This window comes from Sardina pilchardus, chromosome 2 (genome assembly GCF_963854185.1).
Source record: "Sardina pilchardus chromosome 2, fSarPil1.1, whole genome shotgun sequence".
NCBI classification, from domain to species: Eukaryota; Metazoa; Chordata; class Actinopteri; order Clupeiformes; family Clupeidae; genus Sardina; species Sardina pilchardus.
In genome coordinates, this window is record NC_084995.1 from 34,809,222 (window position 1) to 34,826,993 (window position 17,772).

Consider the following 17,772-nt stretch of genomic DNA (forward strand, 5'->3'; position numbering starts at 1 on the left):
GGGAGAGAGAGAGAGATGCTTAAAGCCAAACATTCTAAAGTGGAACACTGTTCTAGAATCTTTGATTAAAAGTGACAGTTGGATTCACAGGGCAGTGTTCTAACTAGACTGGGAACTGAGAGTTCTGGCTCATTATGACATCACATTCTCCATTAAAGTCTATGGGGGAAAAATAATAATAATAATAATAATAATACATTTTATTTTTTAAAGCGCCTTTCAAGACACCCAAGGTCGCCTAGACACCCAAGGTCGCCTTTTAATTACAAATATCTCAAAAAGTATAAACTTCTCAAAAATGTCAAATAGATTGTCTAGTAGATATTTGGAAGATCTACAGAACGGTGTTTCAACCAAGTTTGTACGTTAAGCGGTTCGGGCTGAATAGCGCGCACAAAAAGGTAAAAAGAATAATAATAATAACTAGAAATGCAATTCCCGAGGAATTACACGAGGGGATGCAATCTGTTGGGTAGACTTTTATTTTGACACACAGGAAACACTTCAATAGGATGTGTAGTTCAGGGAGAGAGAGAGAGATGCTTAAAGCCAAACATTCTAAAGTGGAACACTGTTCTAGAATCTTTGATTAAAAGTGACAGTTGGATTCACAGGGCAGTGTTCTAACTAGACTGGGAACTGAGAGTTCTGGCTCATTATGACATCACATTCTCCATTAAAGTCTATGGGGGAAAAATACACTTTTAATTACAAATATCTCAAAAAGTATAAACTTCTCAAAAATGTCAAATAGATTGTCTAGTAGATATTGGGAAGATCTACAGAACGGTGTTTCAACCAAGTTTGTACGTTAAGCGGTTCGGGCTGAATAGCGCGCACAAAAAGGTAAAAAGAATAATAACAATAACTAGAAATGCAATTCCAAGGAATTACCAGTGCATGAAAATGCAAAAATATATAGATAATGTAGATATGGTTACTAAGGTGTAGCTAGGGTAAACATGGTGGTTGCATAGTTTACAGAGAGTTGATAGTGTGAAGGTAGACAGTTTAAAGATGAAACGTTCCAGTTCTAACTTAACTAATGATTTCTATTCATGTTAAAATGTTGATTAGCTAACTTAGCTAATGATTTCTAGCAATTACGTTAAAATGCTAATTATGCTAGCAATGCTAACTTTACTAACAATGCTAACCAGGTTGATTAGCTAACTTAACCGATGATTTCTAGCAGTAAGGTTAAAAATGCTAACTATGCTAACAATGCTAAATTTGCTAACAATGCTAAAGAGGTTGATTAGCTAACTTAGTTGATGATTTTTTGTAGTTATGCTAAAAATGCTAACTATGCTAACAATGCTAACTATGCTAACTAGCTAACTTGCTAGTGAGGACTTTTATTTTGAAACATTTGTTGCTAGGGTATCCATGGTGGCCACTATCAGGAAACAAGAAGTTACTGCAGTATAATCATGTTGGTTGCTATGGAAACGGTCATAAACGCTTAATTTTAATGGTTGCTATGTTGGTTGCTAGGTATATGGAGGTTTCATGTAGTTGACTGGAGGCATAGTTGATGATAACTGACAGTTGGAATGGTTGAACAGTTAAATAGTTGAGTAGTTTCAATGGTTAAATTATTTAATAGTGTATTATTGCAGTGAGGACTTTTATTTTGAAACAGTTGTGGAGAGAGAAAACAGTTAAACAGGATATGTAGTCTTCTGAGAGACTGTATGCTTAAAGCCAGAGAAACTGACAGTTGGTGCCCAGGTGGCCGGCCACCTGGCGTAAGATTCTAATTGCTGCCGTGATGTCATAATGAGCAATGTTAAGTCTATGGGGAAAATTGTAATAGTTTTTAACTAATAGTTTAAAAAGTATAAAAGTTACAAAGTTGAATATAGCCGCAAGCGGCGATGGCGGGCCCGAGCACCTGCGGTGCGGAGACATGTGACATTTCGGAATCTAACAAAGCAACATGTGCGTGTTGGTGGGCATGTGCATGAGCAACACACATGCCCATCAAATTTGGTCAATTTTCCTGAATGTATGTGTCAACCACAACAGACAACACGCTAGGTGGCGCTATAGAGTCCCTAAGCCACACCCCAGGCCAGAGCTCTATCTCTGACTATCGATAGCAATTACGCACAAGCCCACCAAATTTGGTTCATTTTCGTGAATGTGTGTCAAACACAACAGACAATGCGCTAGGTGGCGTTATACAGTCCCTAAGACACCCTTGGCCAGATCGCTGTCTCTGAATAGCTATAGCAATAACACACATGCCCACCAAATTTGGTTCATTTTCGTGAATGTATGTGTCAACCACAACAGACAATGCGCTAGGTGGGCTCTAGAGTCCCTAAGCCACACTCTAAGCCAGAGCTCTGTCTCTGACTAGTGGTAGCACTAACACCAGATAACCAGTGTGTTGATTGGTGTACTGTAAATCATGCATCTGTAAGGCTTACATCAATATCTTTGCTTCAGATCATTGAATTCATAAAACCTGTTGCTGTATTTAATGTGTGTGTGTGTCTTGATGTAAACAAAACATAACTAAGTCATGATTGTTTGACTTTTCTGTATTCTGGTTATTACATGCTATTCCAACCAAGCATTTTTGTGAGGATAAGAACTTGGGTCTGGCTTAGTCAGTCCCCAATTCAATCACTAAAAATGACTTAACCTGAATAAAATCATCATACACATGACTTTTTCTTTACCTTTTACTTTACATCACACTGTCATTCTTGACCGACTCATGGCAAATCTGGCCATTCATTTTCATGTGGATCAAGGAAGGGAGAGAGAGTGTGTGTGTATATGTGTGTGTGTGTGTGTGTGTGTGTGTGTGTGTCTGTGTGGAAAGAACGGGGGAGGGGGAACAATGCAGCTGAGAGAGAGAGAGAGAGAGAGAGAGAGAGAGAGAGAGAGAGACAGAGGGGGTAGAGACAAATGGATCAATAGAATATACACTTTTTTGATCCCGTGAGAGAAATTAATTTCTCTGCATGTAACCCAATTTAACCGAATTAGTGAACACACACAGCACACAGTGAACACACAGTGAGGTGAATCACACACTGACCAGCGGTGCTGGGAGAGCAGTGAGAGGTTGTGTGTGTGTGTGTGTGTGTGAGTGAGTGAGTGAGGAGAGTGTGTGTGTGTGAGTGAGAGTGTGTGTGTGTGTGAGTGAGTGATTGAGTGACCAGGAGTCCCATTTGGGTCACGGACCGCAGGTGCTTGGGCCCATCAATGCCCCTTGCGGCCTTTTTGTGTCTTAAAAGACACCCCAATTCAAACATTCACCATTTCAATATACTTCACAATTTCTCTTGGGCAACCCCTCAAGATCATTTTACTGCTGATATGATATGATTCGATAAACCCTTGGTTTGATTCGATAAACCGTCTAAGTGTTTCAAAATACATGACTTTACTGTATTCTGGTTATTACATGCCATTCCAACCAAGCATTTTTACGAGGATTAGAACTTGGGTCTGACTTAGTCACTCCCCAATTCAATCACAAAAATGACTTAACCTGAGTAAAATCTTCATACACATGATCTTTTCTTTACCTTTTACTTTGCATCACACTGTCATTCTTGACTCTGTGTGTGTGTGTGTGTGTGTGTGTGTGTGTGTGTGTGTGTCTGTGTCTGTGTCTGAGTCTCTGTGTAGCAAGCGGGGGAGGTTAGAGAGACATCCAGCTGGGAGAGAGGGGGGTCATGGGGCTAAGACAGTAGTTCTGTGTGTAACACGCGCGGGCAGAAAGGAGCGGATAGGAGAGACCATAGTCATATGAAAACCTGAATAACTCACTTTCTGTTAATGTGGCTAACGCCAAAATTTCAGCATAGGTTCATATGAGTATTAATATTTGTAAACTCACTTCATAATATTTTAGGTAAAACTATGTGTCAACCACGATCATTAATACACTATTGAGTGACAGAATTAATGCCACATCAAAACTTGTATATGACTGTGACTACAAACACACTAACTAATACTCCACTTAATTTGATCCAAATTAGTCACTGTTTTCTGCCTATAACGCCAACTTCCTGTTTCTTTTACAAGACGCCTGGATTCAAACCTTCGCCATTTCAATATACTTTTGAAATTCAAAAATCTGGTCGCAATTTCTCTTGGGCAACCCCTCAAGATCATTTTTCTGCTGAAATGACATAGTTTCGATAAACCGTCTAGGAGAAGTATTTCAAAATACATGATGTGCAAAAATCAGAAAATCTCACATAATTCAAATTCTTTTAATATTCACTATATAGTTTAAATGTAAAACTTGTTCAGAATAATACAACACACATGTCCACCAAATTTGGTTCATTTCCGTGAATGTATGCGTCAACCACAGTAGACGGCGCGCTAGGTGGCGCTATACAGTCCCTGAGCCACACCCTAGGCCAAACCTTTGTCTCTAAGTACAGTTAACAATTCCACATCTACATGCCAAATTACAAGAGTTTTAGTGCATGTCAAGTTGGTGAAAAAGGGCGAAAAAGTTAAGAGTAAGAGGAATAGAAGTATAATAATAATAATAATAATAATCTGAGCAAAAACAATAGGGCCTTGCACCTACGGTGCAGCCACTTTCAGTGGCCGCACCTCGGTGCTCGGGCCCTAAATACAAAGCCCACATCGCGTAAGTAAGACCTACGCGACAAAATTTGAATGGAGTTTCTACGTTAAGCGGTTGAAGCTGAATTGCGTGCGTTAGAAGAAGAATAATAAGAAGAAGCAGAAGACCGAGGAAGAACAGTACAGTGCATTTTCATGCACTGTAACTAGAAATGCAATTCCCGAGGAATTACACGAGGGGATGCAATCTGCTGGGTAGACTTTTATTTTGACACACAGGAAACACTTCTATACTATGTGTAGTTCAGGGAGAGCCAGATTGTATGCTTAAAGGCAAAGATTCTATAGTGGAGCTCTGTTCTAGAATCTTTGCTTAAAAGTGACAGTTGGATTCACAGGGCAGTGAACTAACTAGACTGGGAACTGAGAGTTCTGGCCCATTATGACATCACATTCTCCATTAAAGTCTATGGGGGAAAAATACACTTTTAATTACAAATATCTCAAAAAGTATAAACTTCTCAAAAATGTCAAATAGATTGTCTAGTAGATATTTGGAAGATCTACTGAACGGTGTTTCAACCAAGTTTGTACGCTAAGCGGTTCGGGCTGAATAGCGCGCACAAAAAGGTAAAAAGAATAATAACTAGAAATGCAATTCCCGAGGAATTACACGAGGGGATGCAATCTGTTGGGTAGACTTTTATTTTGACACACAGGAAACACTTCAATAGGATGTGTAGTTCAGGGAGAGCCAGATTGTATGCTTTGTATGCAGATTGTATGGCAAACATTCTAAAGTGGAACTCTGTTCTAGAATCTTTGATTAAAAGTGACAGTTGGATTCACAGGGCAGTGTTCTAACTAGACTGGGAACTGAGAGTTCTGGCCCATTATGACATCACATTCTCCATTAAAGTCTATGGGGGAAAAATACACTTTTAATTACAAATATCTCAAAAAGTATAAACTTCTCAAAAATGTCAAATAGATTGTCTAGTAGATATTTGGAAGATCTACGGAACGGTGTTTCAACCAAGTTTGTACGTTAAGCGGTTCGGGCTGAATAGCGCGCACAAAAAGGTAAAAAGAATAATAATAATAACTAGAAAAGCATTTCCTGAAGGAAATACCAGTGCATGGAAAGTCATTGCAAGGATTATGCTAGGGTACTTAAAGTGATTATTAAGGTGTTGCTAGGCTAAATAAAGTGGTTACTATTCTATAAAAAGTGGTTACTAGGTTGGTTGCTAGGGAAATCACATTGGTTGCTAGGGAAATCATGTCGGTTGCTAAGGTGGTTGCCAGGGTGTCATTATGAAAGTGGTTGCTAGGTTGTTGCTAAGTTATTATAGTGGTTGCTTTGCTATAAAAAGTGTTATTTTAAATAATAGTTTAAAAAATGTATTGAAATTGGGAGAAATAGAGAGAGTGATAGAGAAAGTGAGAGGAAGTGAAGAAAAAGAAGCAAAAGAAAGTGGGGATGACAAGTGAGCTATCCAGTTCAATGGAGAGACACACAGAGAAGAAGTTCCATTGAAGTTGCTGAAGTCAGTGAGAGAACACTGGCAAAGTTGATTCCATTCTATTTCTTTAAAAGCTAATTATGATGTCACAAAGCCAATGTTAAGTCTATGGCAAAATTAAGTTTAGTTTTTATTTAGTATCTCAAAAAGTAAAAGTCGTAAAAGTATGAAAAGTAATAGGCCGAAAATTTGATGCAAGAGCTACGTGACAAAGTTTGAACCAAGTTCCTACGATAAGTGGTTCAAGTCAAATTAGGGCCTGGAAGAATAATAATAATAACTAGAAAAGCATTTCCTGAAGGAAATACCAGTGCATGGAAAGTCATTGCAAGGATTATGCTAGGGTACTTAAAGTGATTACTAAGGTGTTGCTAGGCTAAATAAAGTGGTTACTATTCTATAAAAAGTGGTTACTTAGTTGGTTGCTAGGGAAATCATGTTGGTTGCTAGGGAAATCACATTGGTTGCTAAGATGGTTGCCAGGGTGTCATTATGGAAGTGGTTGCTAGGTTGTTAAGCAATTATAGTGGTTGCTTTGCTATAAAAAGTGTTATTTTAAATATAGTTTTAAAAAGTTATTGAAATTGGGAGAAGTAGAGAGAGTGATAGAGAAAGTGAGAGGAAGTGAAGAAAAAGAAGTGAAAGAAAGTGGGGATGACAAGTGAGCTATCCAGTTCAATGGAGAGACACACAGAGAAGAAGTTCCATTGAAGTTGCTGAAGTCAGTGAGAGAACACTGGCAAAGTTGATTCCATTCTATTTCTTTGAAAGCTAATTATGATGTCACAAAGCCAATGTTAAGTCTATGGCAAAATTAAGTTTAGTTTTTATTTCATATCTCAAAAAGTAAAAGTCATAGAAATATGAAAAGAAATAGACTGAAAATTTGATGCAAGAGCTACGTGACAAAGTTTGAACCAAGTTCCTACGATAAGCGGTTAGAGTCAAATTAGGGCCTGGAAGAATAATAATAAAAATAAAAATAAAAAGAAAAAACGAAGGAATATCAATACAGTGCATTTCCATGCACTGTAACTAGAAAAGCATTTCCTGAAGGAAATACCAGTGCATGGAAAGTTATTGCTAGGATTATGCTAGGGTACTTAAAGTGATTACTAAGATGTTGCTAGGCTAAATAAAGTGGTTACTATTCATTAAAAAGTGGTTACTAGGTTGGTTGCTAGGTAAATCAAGTTGGTTGCTAGGTAAATCACGTGGGTTGCTATGGTGGTTGCCAGGGTGTAATTATGGAAGTGGTTGCTAGGTTGTTACTAAGTAATTTTAGTGGTTGCTTTGCTATAAAAAGTGTTATTTTAATAATAGTTTTGAAAAGTTATTGAAATTGGGAGAAATAGAGAGAGTGATAGAGAAAGTGAAAGGAAGTGAAGAAAAAGAAGTGAAAGAAAGTGGGGATGACAAGTGAGCTATCCAGTTCAATGGAGAGACACACAGATAAAAGTTCCATTGAAGTTGCTGAAGTCAGTGAGAGAACACTGGCAAAGTTGATTCCATTCTATTTCTTTAAAAGCTAATTATGATGTCACAAAGCCAATGTTAAGTCTATGGCAAAATTAAGTTTAGTTTTTATATAATATCTCAAAAAGTAAAAGTCGTAGAAATATGAAAAGTAATAGGCCAAAAATTTGATGCAAGAGCTACGTGACAAAGTTTGAACCAAGTTTCTATGATAAGTGGTTCAAGTCAAATTAGGGCCTGGAAGAATAATAATAATAATAATAATAATAATAAAAAGAAAAAGCCTAGGAATAACAATACAGTGCATTTCCATGCACTGTAACTAGAAAAGCATTTCCTGAAGGAAATACCAGTGCATGGAAAGTCATTGCAAGGATTATGCTAGGGTACTTAAAGTGATTACTAAGGTGTTGCTAGGCTAAATAAAGTGGTTACTATTCTATAAAAAGTGGTTACTAGGTTGGTTGCTAGGGAAATCACGTTGGTTGCTAGGGAAATCAAATTGGTTGCTAAGGTGGTTGCCAGGGTGTCATTATGGAAGTGGTTGCTAGGTTGTTACTAAGTAATTATAGTGGTTGCTTTGCTATAAAAAGTGTTATTTTAATATAGTTTTAAAAAGTTATTGAGATTGGAAGAAATAGAGAGAGTGATAGAGAAAGTGAGAGGAAGTGAAGAAAAAGAAGTGAAAGAAAGTGGATGACAAGTGAGCTATACAGTTCAATGGAGAGACACACACAGAAGAAGTTCCATTGAAGTTGCTGAAGTCAGTGAGAGAACACTGGCAAAGTTGATTCCATTCTATTTCTTTAAAAGCTAATTATGATGTCACAAAGCCAATGTTAAGTCTATGGCAAAATTAAGTTTAGTTTTTATTTCATATCTCAAATAGTAAAAGTCATAGAAATATGAAAAGTAATAGACTGAAAATTTGATGCAAGAGCTACGTGACAAAGTTTGAATCAAGTTCCTACGATAAGCGGTTCAAGTCAAATTAGGGCCTGGAAGAATAATAATAAAAAAAAGAAAAAGAAAAAGAAAAAACGAAGGAATATCAATACAGTGCATTTCCATGCACTGTAATAAAAAGAAAAAACGAAGGAATATCAATACAGTGCATTTCCATGCACTGTAATAAGAAGCGACCGGATTTCAATAGAGGGGATGCATCCCCTCTAATAAGAAGAAGAAGCGACCGGATTTCAATAGAGGGGATGCATCCCCTCTAATAATAAGAAGCGACCGGATTTCAATAGAGGGGATGCATCCCCTCTAATAATAAGAAGCGACCGGATTTCAATAGAGGGGATGCATCCCCTCTAATTATTGTTATTATTATTATTATTATTAGTGCTGTTGTTATTGTTATTGTTGCGTTGAGACAATGGTATTTGGATTTCTAACATTATTTACAGTGCTTTGGCAGTTATGTCTGAGTTTTTTGTGATTTTGACACACGTAGACAAAGGGTTTTTCACAGCCAAGAATCAAGCCAAGATGTTCAGCAAAGGCCTTGCTCAGAACTAGGGCATTGCGCTAGAAAACAGACTAGCATTCAGGAGCATTATGGGATGCACACGATTTCCCCTGCACTGAGCAGGAGTGCATTGTGAAATGCATGTCTTCCCTCGCAATGAACCAGTGGGTAGATACAATTGTCACCTTGTAGTTTATCTGTATGCACTGCATAGCCTGGTGTCCACATATCAGATCAGTTTCATACAGCACATTAGGCACAGAGCACATCAATAGGAGGAGCACTGGTGCTTACTGCCTCACCTGTTTTATTGCATACAGCAGCTTCCCGTAGCAGAACACTATGACGACGAAGGGGACGAGAAGACAGAAGATGAACAGACAGATGATGTAGGAGATGTTGTTGGTCGTTTTGCCCGTCCAGTTCACGGAACAGGTGGTGCCTGGACCTTCCGGGCCGTACTTGCTCCAGCCGAACAGCGGCGGGATGGTCCAGACCAGGGAGTAGACCCAGGACAGCGCCACGCCGAAGGCCACTTTCCTGTAGTTGGTGGAGTCGGCCTCGGTGGGTCCCAGCATGGTGCTGTAGCGCTCGTATGACAGCACGGCCAGGGATATCAGGGACACGATGCCTGCAAAAGACACACCAGGGGCCACTTGGTGAGCTGCGGACAGACCAAAGGAACTGTTCTGGGTGTCCACACTGCTGCATGTGACATGATTACCCCACTATTGCACCAGAATTGCATGGGAAGAGAGCGGTGACTGCAGAAAGAAGCACATGTGACATGTGTGATCAATGGCTGATGCCCGAGAAAGAGTCCCCTTTAAGACGTCTTGCTGGAGCATCCTGGAGAGAGATGTCTCATTTAATCCCAGTGTTGGTTTGAACTTGCTTCGCACACATTCACTCTGATGTTCAACTGAGTGTCTCATCAGTGTTTTTACAGGACTAACATTACAGGTACCGTAACTTCTGATCATGATTTAACATTCTAACATACAGTATTTTTAAGGCTATAGGTTTTCATGCTCCAATATTTGTGTATGAATAACCACGCTCGGTTTTGGTATCAGCCACTACGCCTGTGATAGCTGTTGTTTTGTCTACACGACGCCACATGGGTATAATCTGATGCTCTTGCCAGGTTCATGCAAGTGTGTACACATTTTTCTGACATCACAATTAACTACGGCTCCCACCAGTAATTAAAAAATTAGAGCGACCTGCTTCTTTCATGCAGCAGACTGACCACATAAATAAAAATGAGGGCCACGGCCCAGTATTAATCTCTCTAGATAAGCCAACTGCTCTGTCACACGGTAACAGAAACATGGCTGCCCAAACGTGTCAGGCATAGAGAATGCAAGTGCTCTCGAGCAGGGCAAAAGCTTGTCGGTTTGATCTACCAAGGGTTTTTCCTCAATACTTATTTCCTGAAAGTATCAACACATGTCTGTTGCCCAAATAACTCCCTCTACTGCCACACCAGCGAGTTAAAGCAATGTGCACAAGACAGGTGATTATACAGCAGTTATTCAACTCTCATTTATACATGCAGAAAGACTAAACAAAGGAATACTACTTGCTGTAAGTGGACACAAAAGAATCGCTATGAATAACAGAATATAATGGCGTCTATAGGGATGAACTGAGAAGCTTTTGTCAGACTGGAGTGTCTCCAATCATTCAATAGACTACAGTATGTGTCAACATGTCAGCGTGACATTTCGCAAGTATAACTAACGATGGTGCTGAAAACAATATGTAAAGGCCACAGGATATCCGCACACACACTACTGTCAACAGGGGTGGCTCTACAGATAATGCTCATTTGTGACTCCATGTTTTACTCTCGATAAGGCCCCAAATCAGGAATGGTTTCGTGAAAACCCCCCCCCCCCCCCTGCATCAAATCCCATTAAGCTTCCGTGGGAGGCCGGCGGAGTGGTGAAGAGCCTATACCTGCCAATCTGAAACTGCCATCATGAAAAATACACACGTGTGCGGACCACTTTCTTGACACCTTTCAGCACAAAATCGGCGGAATGATGGATGGAGTGCGACGGGACGGCATGTGCTATTATGGTAAATAGTCAAGCAGCCTCCCGACTTTTACGGCACAGCATGGAGCTGCAGTCCAGGAGCTATGGTCTTGCAGCAGCACACACACACACACACTCCACTGCAGCATGCCCTCGCTCCTCTCCTCAGTCTGGAGGCATCGCTACTGCCCGAGCACTTGAGTCAATAGTTCCGGCCATAAACCCTAACTGCCTGGACTATAAACTGCACTGTAGCGCTGCAGCTGTACACGCCAGTATTCAATATATCTCTCTCCAAGCCGACACTCTCACACACCCGATATCACACGCTCGGCCACCAAAAATACAACCTACTCCAAACCGCTCGATCTTTATACATGAGGGTTGACTGGACTAGTGCTTGTTGTGTCCCTGCCTAGAGAAAGAAGTCTGTAACATGAATATAAAATGTGCACACTAAATCAAATCAGGCTTATTGGCCATGTATCCGTGAATCCATCCGTGAATTAGTGAACACACACAGCACACAGTGAGGTGAACACACTAAGCCGGAGCAGTGAGCTGCCTTCATTCAGTGGAGCTCGGGGAGCAGTGAGGGCTTAGGTGCCTTGCTCAAGGGCACTTCAGCCATGGACTGGTCGGGGATCGAACCGGCGACCCTCCAGTCATAAGCTCGAAGCCCTAACCAGTAGGGCACGGCTGCCCCACATTTGAACACATGGTCTGGAGGGCATTAGACCTGAGGTAACAGAATGTTCTGGATGTGTGCGTGGTAGGGAGGAGGACCGTCAAGATCTGATTCATATGTCCCTGATGTATAGCACTATTACACTTGGGATTGTGTACTATTAAAATGGTACCCAGCTGTGTTGGGATGACACAACAGGCCAACCCTTCAGCTCATGATGTAACACTAACTACACACACACACATACACACACACACACACACACACACACACACACACACACACATTGAGCATTATATATATATATATATATATATATATATATAGGTAAATGACTTGATTAACATATACTATGTCTGAAGAGCATTCACTCATCATCATTATCTCATTTTTGACGGGGGTGGCATTTAGAGGCTTTTGCATATGAACTGTTCATATGCAAAAAAATACATAAATATATATATATGTCTTTTTATTGTATATATATAACATAGCCTATGAGAATGTATATTGTCAATGTGATATGTTCTCCATATTATGTTGAGCTTCATTTTGCAGTTCTAATTACATGTAACTGCACCAGAGTGAGACATGTTGTGGTCAATTGAGGAGTAATCCATCTGGACAGCATTTGTAACTAAATAAGATACGAGAGCTAAATACGCCCAGGCACCACATGTGGCCAGGTCAGTGTGAGGGAGCTCATGCCCACGGCCACGGCCTGACCGCTCAGCTGTTTATGTTTGTTATATACTTTGAAGTGAACTTGATCAATGAGGCTGTCCTTCAATGGAATTGATTTCCAATAGATTCAACCAGTATAGCAATTTAAAATAGTGAAAATCACACATGCACACACACTGAAACACACACACACACACACACACACACACACACACACACACACACACACACACACACACACACACACACACACACACACACACACACACACACACACACACACACACACAGAAACACACACACACAAACTGCCAAGATATGCGGCCACCCCTTGAGGTGTTGGTTGATGAGTGTGCCTGTATGTGTATGAACAGAGCACTCACTCTAATAAACCTCCTGACTCAAAAGTAAACTGGGGAAAAGGACTCAAACAGGAGACAGCTAAGACTTAGGCAGGTGCAGCGATGCCTTGTGCACTAGGTTTTTGGCTGTGTGTCTGGCTTGATCACAAAAAGGAAGGGGACTTCTTTTTTGGCAGCAAACCCACATATTTCCATCAGTACTTAATGAGAAAACCATGCCTTTTGTGAAAACATCAGTGCAGGAGACTATGCTGTTTATCAAATATCAGATACCTCTGACTAATACCAGAACAAATATTAGATTGTGTGTGTTAGATAGAGATATGGTATCCACTTGAGTTTTACTGGCATGGCGTCAAAGGCTAAATCTAGCAAATGATGTAAAAACTCAAAACTGAGGTGGCTTATGAGATCAGCTCTGCTGTCCTTCCACCAAACATTCAGACATAAAAAAGAGAGGTGAGTGAGATCAAGAAATCAATATTGCCCAAAAAAGACATAATCTCTTATTTAAATATGATTTCATTCATGTGTGCCTAGTACTGCCTAAAATAAAACATGTCTTCTCTGTCAGAAGAAGCCAAAGATATCTAGGTTACCAAGCTATTGATTAGCAAATTCCAATGGGCTTCTTTCAGCTGCAGTATGGGAATAGTCTCTCCTCATTGGTTCAGAGCCTTGATGCAGCTAGTGTATCAAAGATTCCTCTGTTTCTTGTATCCCCAAACCAAACTCTATGGGTTTGTTACAGTAATGTCTAATCCAAGGACCACAACCACACAACCTCTATATTCAACTCATGTGAAATCTTACCCGCCGTAGGGAGAGTTAGTTAAAAGCTCTGGCAAGACATTACTCCTGCCTTAATACCACAGAAAAGAGGCCCTGTTCTCCCGATCCTGCTTACTTTGATCGTTCACATTCATGATATAAACTTTATTTCACAGTAAAACTACCTGTGAAAAGAACAAGTTAAAACAGCAGTGAGGGGAGTGGAATAGAACATGATGATTTCCCCCAAGTCATAAAGATATGGAATTCACAGCAATGAAGCCGACTATAAATTGATGCCATGTTTGCTATGAAAAGCTCAGAACATCCAGAATATGTTACTTGATATAGTTCAATCTTTCTAATTATTCATCACCTTAACGAAACCTAACACCTACCTCTAACCTTAAACATAAACTGTAGTCAACACAGCTTCAAAGGTAGTTTGTTTATAAACAATGTCTGTAGATAGTCTAGGGAATCATCCAAAATATGTGTGTGCCTTAAATACGATCATCAGTATGGGCTACTTAGAATGAAACCTACTGATAATCAGAACAGCTATGAAGCCAACGTGCAGAGCACTTTTAGGACTCTAAGGCAAGTTTGTGGCATGACAGCCATGGTCATGTACCACCAGTTGATACCAGTAAACTCAAGAAGTCCATTAAGGAAAACAATGAGGAATCTGTGTCCCTCGATGCCATCCTCTGGGCAATGAATATGGAGCCTGCTGTTTATTGTTGGGCAACAAATGACTAAAAACCGCTTGGCTCTCAAGGGCAGCACCCAAATATTTATTATGCAAAGATGTCAGGATGAAAAACGAGCGAGAACCATGTTTGTTCCTGCATCTGAGCTGCTGCTCATCACAAGGTTACACACTGAGATATGGCGCCACGGAACCTTATCTTTCCCATATCAAAGGTGAAAAAAGACTCGCTGCTCGGCTCACCATACGGGCAACTGGGTTTAATGCACTCTGCTTCTCAGAGCATGCAGCTCACTCAGCCAAAAAGAGGCAAGAGCAGACTACACTGGCCACGCTCTACTATGCAAGACAAGTCACAATACTATGCAAGACGATTCACATTTGGGAGAATGTGCTGGTTCTGTAAGATGACATTGTATGAGATCAGTCGCAGGTGCAAAATATTTTACAAGACTTTCACATTTGTATCAAAGTAGTAAGCATCTGTGGAGTATCAAATGTTGTTTTGCAATGTTAACCTTACACTAGATTTGTGCAATTGTTATGCTATATACATCTTTACAGAACTGCACCTTTGTCTTGAAATATTTTAGCATCATTACTGACTTTACACTATATCCTATCATAACATGCTTAATTGTTAAAGTCAGCATAACTTTCTTTTATCACACATCGGCTGTTGGTCATTGACTATATTTTCTTTTGCTAAATGACAAGAAACCACATATTGATTAAATCTTGACATGACAGGATTTAACTCTACCAGCAACCACAGACAGGGTGCAGACAGAGAGAGATACATATAACCATTCACCTCAGGATGGAGGGCTCAAACTTTTCTGTGATGGCTGGATGATTTGGGGACACAAGTCTTTCTGATCTGATTCGGACCCCTGATTCTGACCTGTATCTTACATGGCTGCAAAGGCTGATGGATGAAGTGGTAATTGATGCCAAGCAGTGAAAGGAATGGCATGCATCTCTGAGTCTGGGTCAATACGGCTGAATGACAGAGACACTGGCATTGTCTGTGATGTTATAAAACATGGATTTATTACATAGTCTCATATGAACTCATCATACTGTATGCATTTGTTGACCAACTGACTGACTGATTGATTGATTGATTGATTGATTGATTTATTGGTTGATTGATTGATTGATTAATGCATTCATTCATTGATTCATTAATGCCTACTATCTCCTGGTGTTTTCAGTGTTTTTTTGCATCCGTTTCCACATGCATTTTTCAGAATCAATTCTCTCTGAGAATTTAATGTCCACTGGTCTGGAGTATGTTAATTCCCCCTGTCTACACATACACCAAAACCAGACACCTCCGATGAAAGTTACAACAAAGGGTAGAGAGAAAACCAAATGTTTGTTTAGAGCCAAAGATACCAACACGTCTATAGGAATGAATAAATGAATGTGGTGGCACCTCGATAATTCTAAAATAAAATACTCTATCGATAATAATTCATACAAATCCAGTCTACATGCAACATAGAGCTCTACTGGCGATTAATGCAGGTGTATGGATGAAAATCACGCACCATTGTTCCATTCCATTGCTAACTTTTGTTAAAACAAATTGAGCTAAATGATTGGCTCACTATCTTTTTCGAGAGCCCAACATTGTGACACTGACTGGTATGTCCGCGAGTCAGCCTACCGTATCAGAACCTACAATGAATAACATTTTAAAACCAACTTACCGAACAGTGTATTGGCGAAAGCGTACCACACACAGCCGCGTTCCCCGATAAGCCATCGTCCTTGAGTGCTAGCGGCGAAGCTGAACGGAGTTCCCAACACACACACCAGAAGATCACTGAAGGATATATTAATCAGCAGCAGATTGATGGGGGAACGCAGCAGTTTGTAGCGGCAGAACAGCACGAGCACCAGCAGGTTGTTAAGGAATCCAAAAGTTCCTATGAACCCCAGACACACCGCGACTACCAGGTGCCCTGTCGGGCTGAGGGTGCGATTTGAAGTAGCCTCTAAAAATCCGTCCCCGGCACTGGAGCACAACACGCTCTTAGACCGTGCGCAAGTGCTGAGGCTGAGGTTGGACACGATCATTGCAATCCAGTTTGGGCGCGCAACCGCGCAGCACAAACAAATCTAGAGTTAGGGGGCTTTGAATGTTGTGAAAAGCCAACAATGTAATTTTAGATGTACAACTTTCGAGATGTCACAATCCATGAAGAATAGCCTAATGTCAGTGTTTTTGTTGTTATCTTTCCCAGTCTTTCCTCTGTCTGTTGCTTTCCCCCCCTTTTTTTGGAGAAGTTGAAAATATTTACTGCTATGACTGGAAAACAAAAACAAACTTAGTGTTTCTTAGTTCATCTGCTGAACTCGGACTAAACTTTGGAGCGGCTTTGCTCCACCGTGTGGTGATTAAAAACCCCACAAGTGAACACACCAGACCCCGTCTGTGTCTCTGTCTATGTGTGTTATCATTGTACCTCCTTCTCTGCTGACGTATAGACGGTACGTCCTCATTGAGAAAAGTGTGCACATGAGGGGGAGAGTGTGTGTTTGCTTATCGTTTTTGCTCCACTAAACCACTAACTGCTATGTCTGTGCCGCAGTTTATCCACGTGCAAAACGAATTACAGCACTCCAATTAAAATATCAGACGATCCATCCGCATTGCTGTTACTAATTGGTGCGTCAATGTGCTTACTTTACATTTGCGGAATGTGCTGTCCATGGTGCTGATTTGACTACCGCAATTGGGTAATATGTTGTGTCACACTCACTCACGATAGGACGGACTTGAGTATGGAAGTGAATTGCAACTACGGTTTAATGTGAAGTTAATTAATGGGGCAGAGAAGGTACCACAATCTAGACCAGTTTAGTGCACAGATATTTGCATCTGGCCAATATCGAACACCATTTACTTCAGAACATCATGTGATTCCATCAGTGTCGTAGAAGATGGTTGTGATAGTGCAGTAACAACTGACTCCTTTTCAATTCTTCTTTGCTTTTTACTGTCCTCAGTAGTTGGGCAAAAGTCAAATAACAATTGAAGATTCATATGGCCACCCTACAAAAAAGTTTACTATGTTTACTAAGTTTAAATGTCTTTGTGTCTGACATAAATGCCAAAAGTGGTGAGCCAGCCACCCCGAAATATCTAGCTTAATGATTTGGACAGCTCCACAGCTTAGCTCCTCAAATATTTTGGGAGGTCAGTCATTGTATTGTTCAGATGATCTACTGTATGTTTAGAGTACTAAAACTACAAAGTAGTACAAAATTAACATCCATACTGTATGTTTTCCTGAAGGAAGATTATGAAAAGCACATAAATCCATGAATCCATGTGCATGCAGCTCTCCCAAGCCAAGCCACCTCTGTTCTGACAGTATGAAAACACAATACTTACCAGGAATGGAGCTGTCAATCACTGTATTGCAGCAGCAAGAGTGTATCAGG

At 40.3% G+C, this 17,772-nt stretch overlaps 1 protein-coding gene across 1 annotated transcript in view; it reads right to left on the reverse strand.

The window, feature by feature from the left end:
* Positions 1-16,401, reverse strand: part of tmtopsa (teleost multiple tissue opsin a) — a 51,047-nt gene extending 34,646 nt beyond the window's left edge. Inside the window, exons 1-2 of the mRNA XM_062528378.1 lie at positions 16,032-16,401; positions 9,354-9,682 (exon numbers count right to left, since the gene is read on the reverse strand). Coding sequence (XP_062384362.1) covers positions 9,354-9,682; positions 16,032-16,401 — 699 coding nt within the window. The remainder of the gene's footprint in view (positions 1-9,353; positions 9,683-16,031) is intronic.
* Between the last annotated feature and the right edge of the window lie 1,371 nt (positions 16,402-17,772).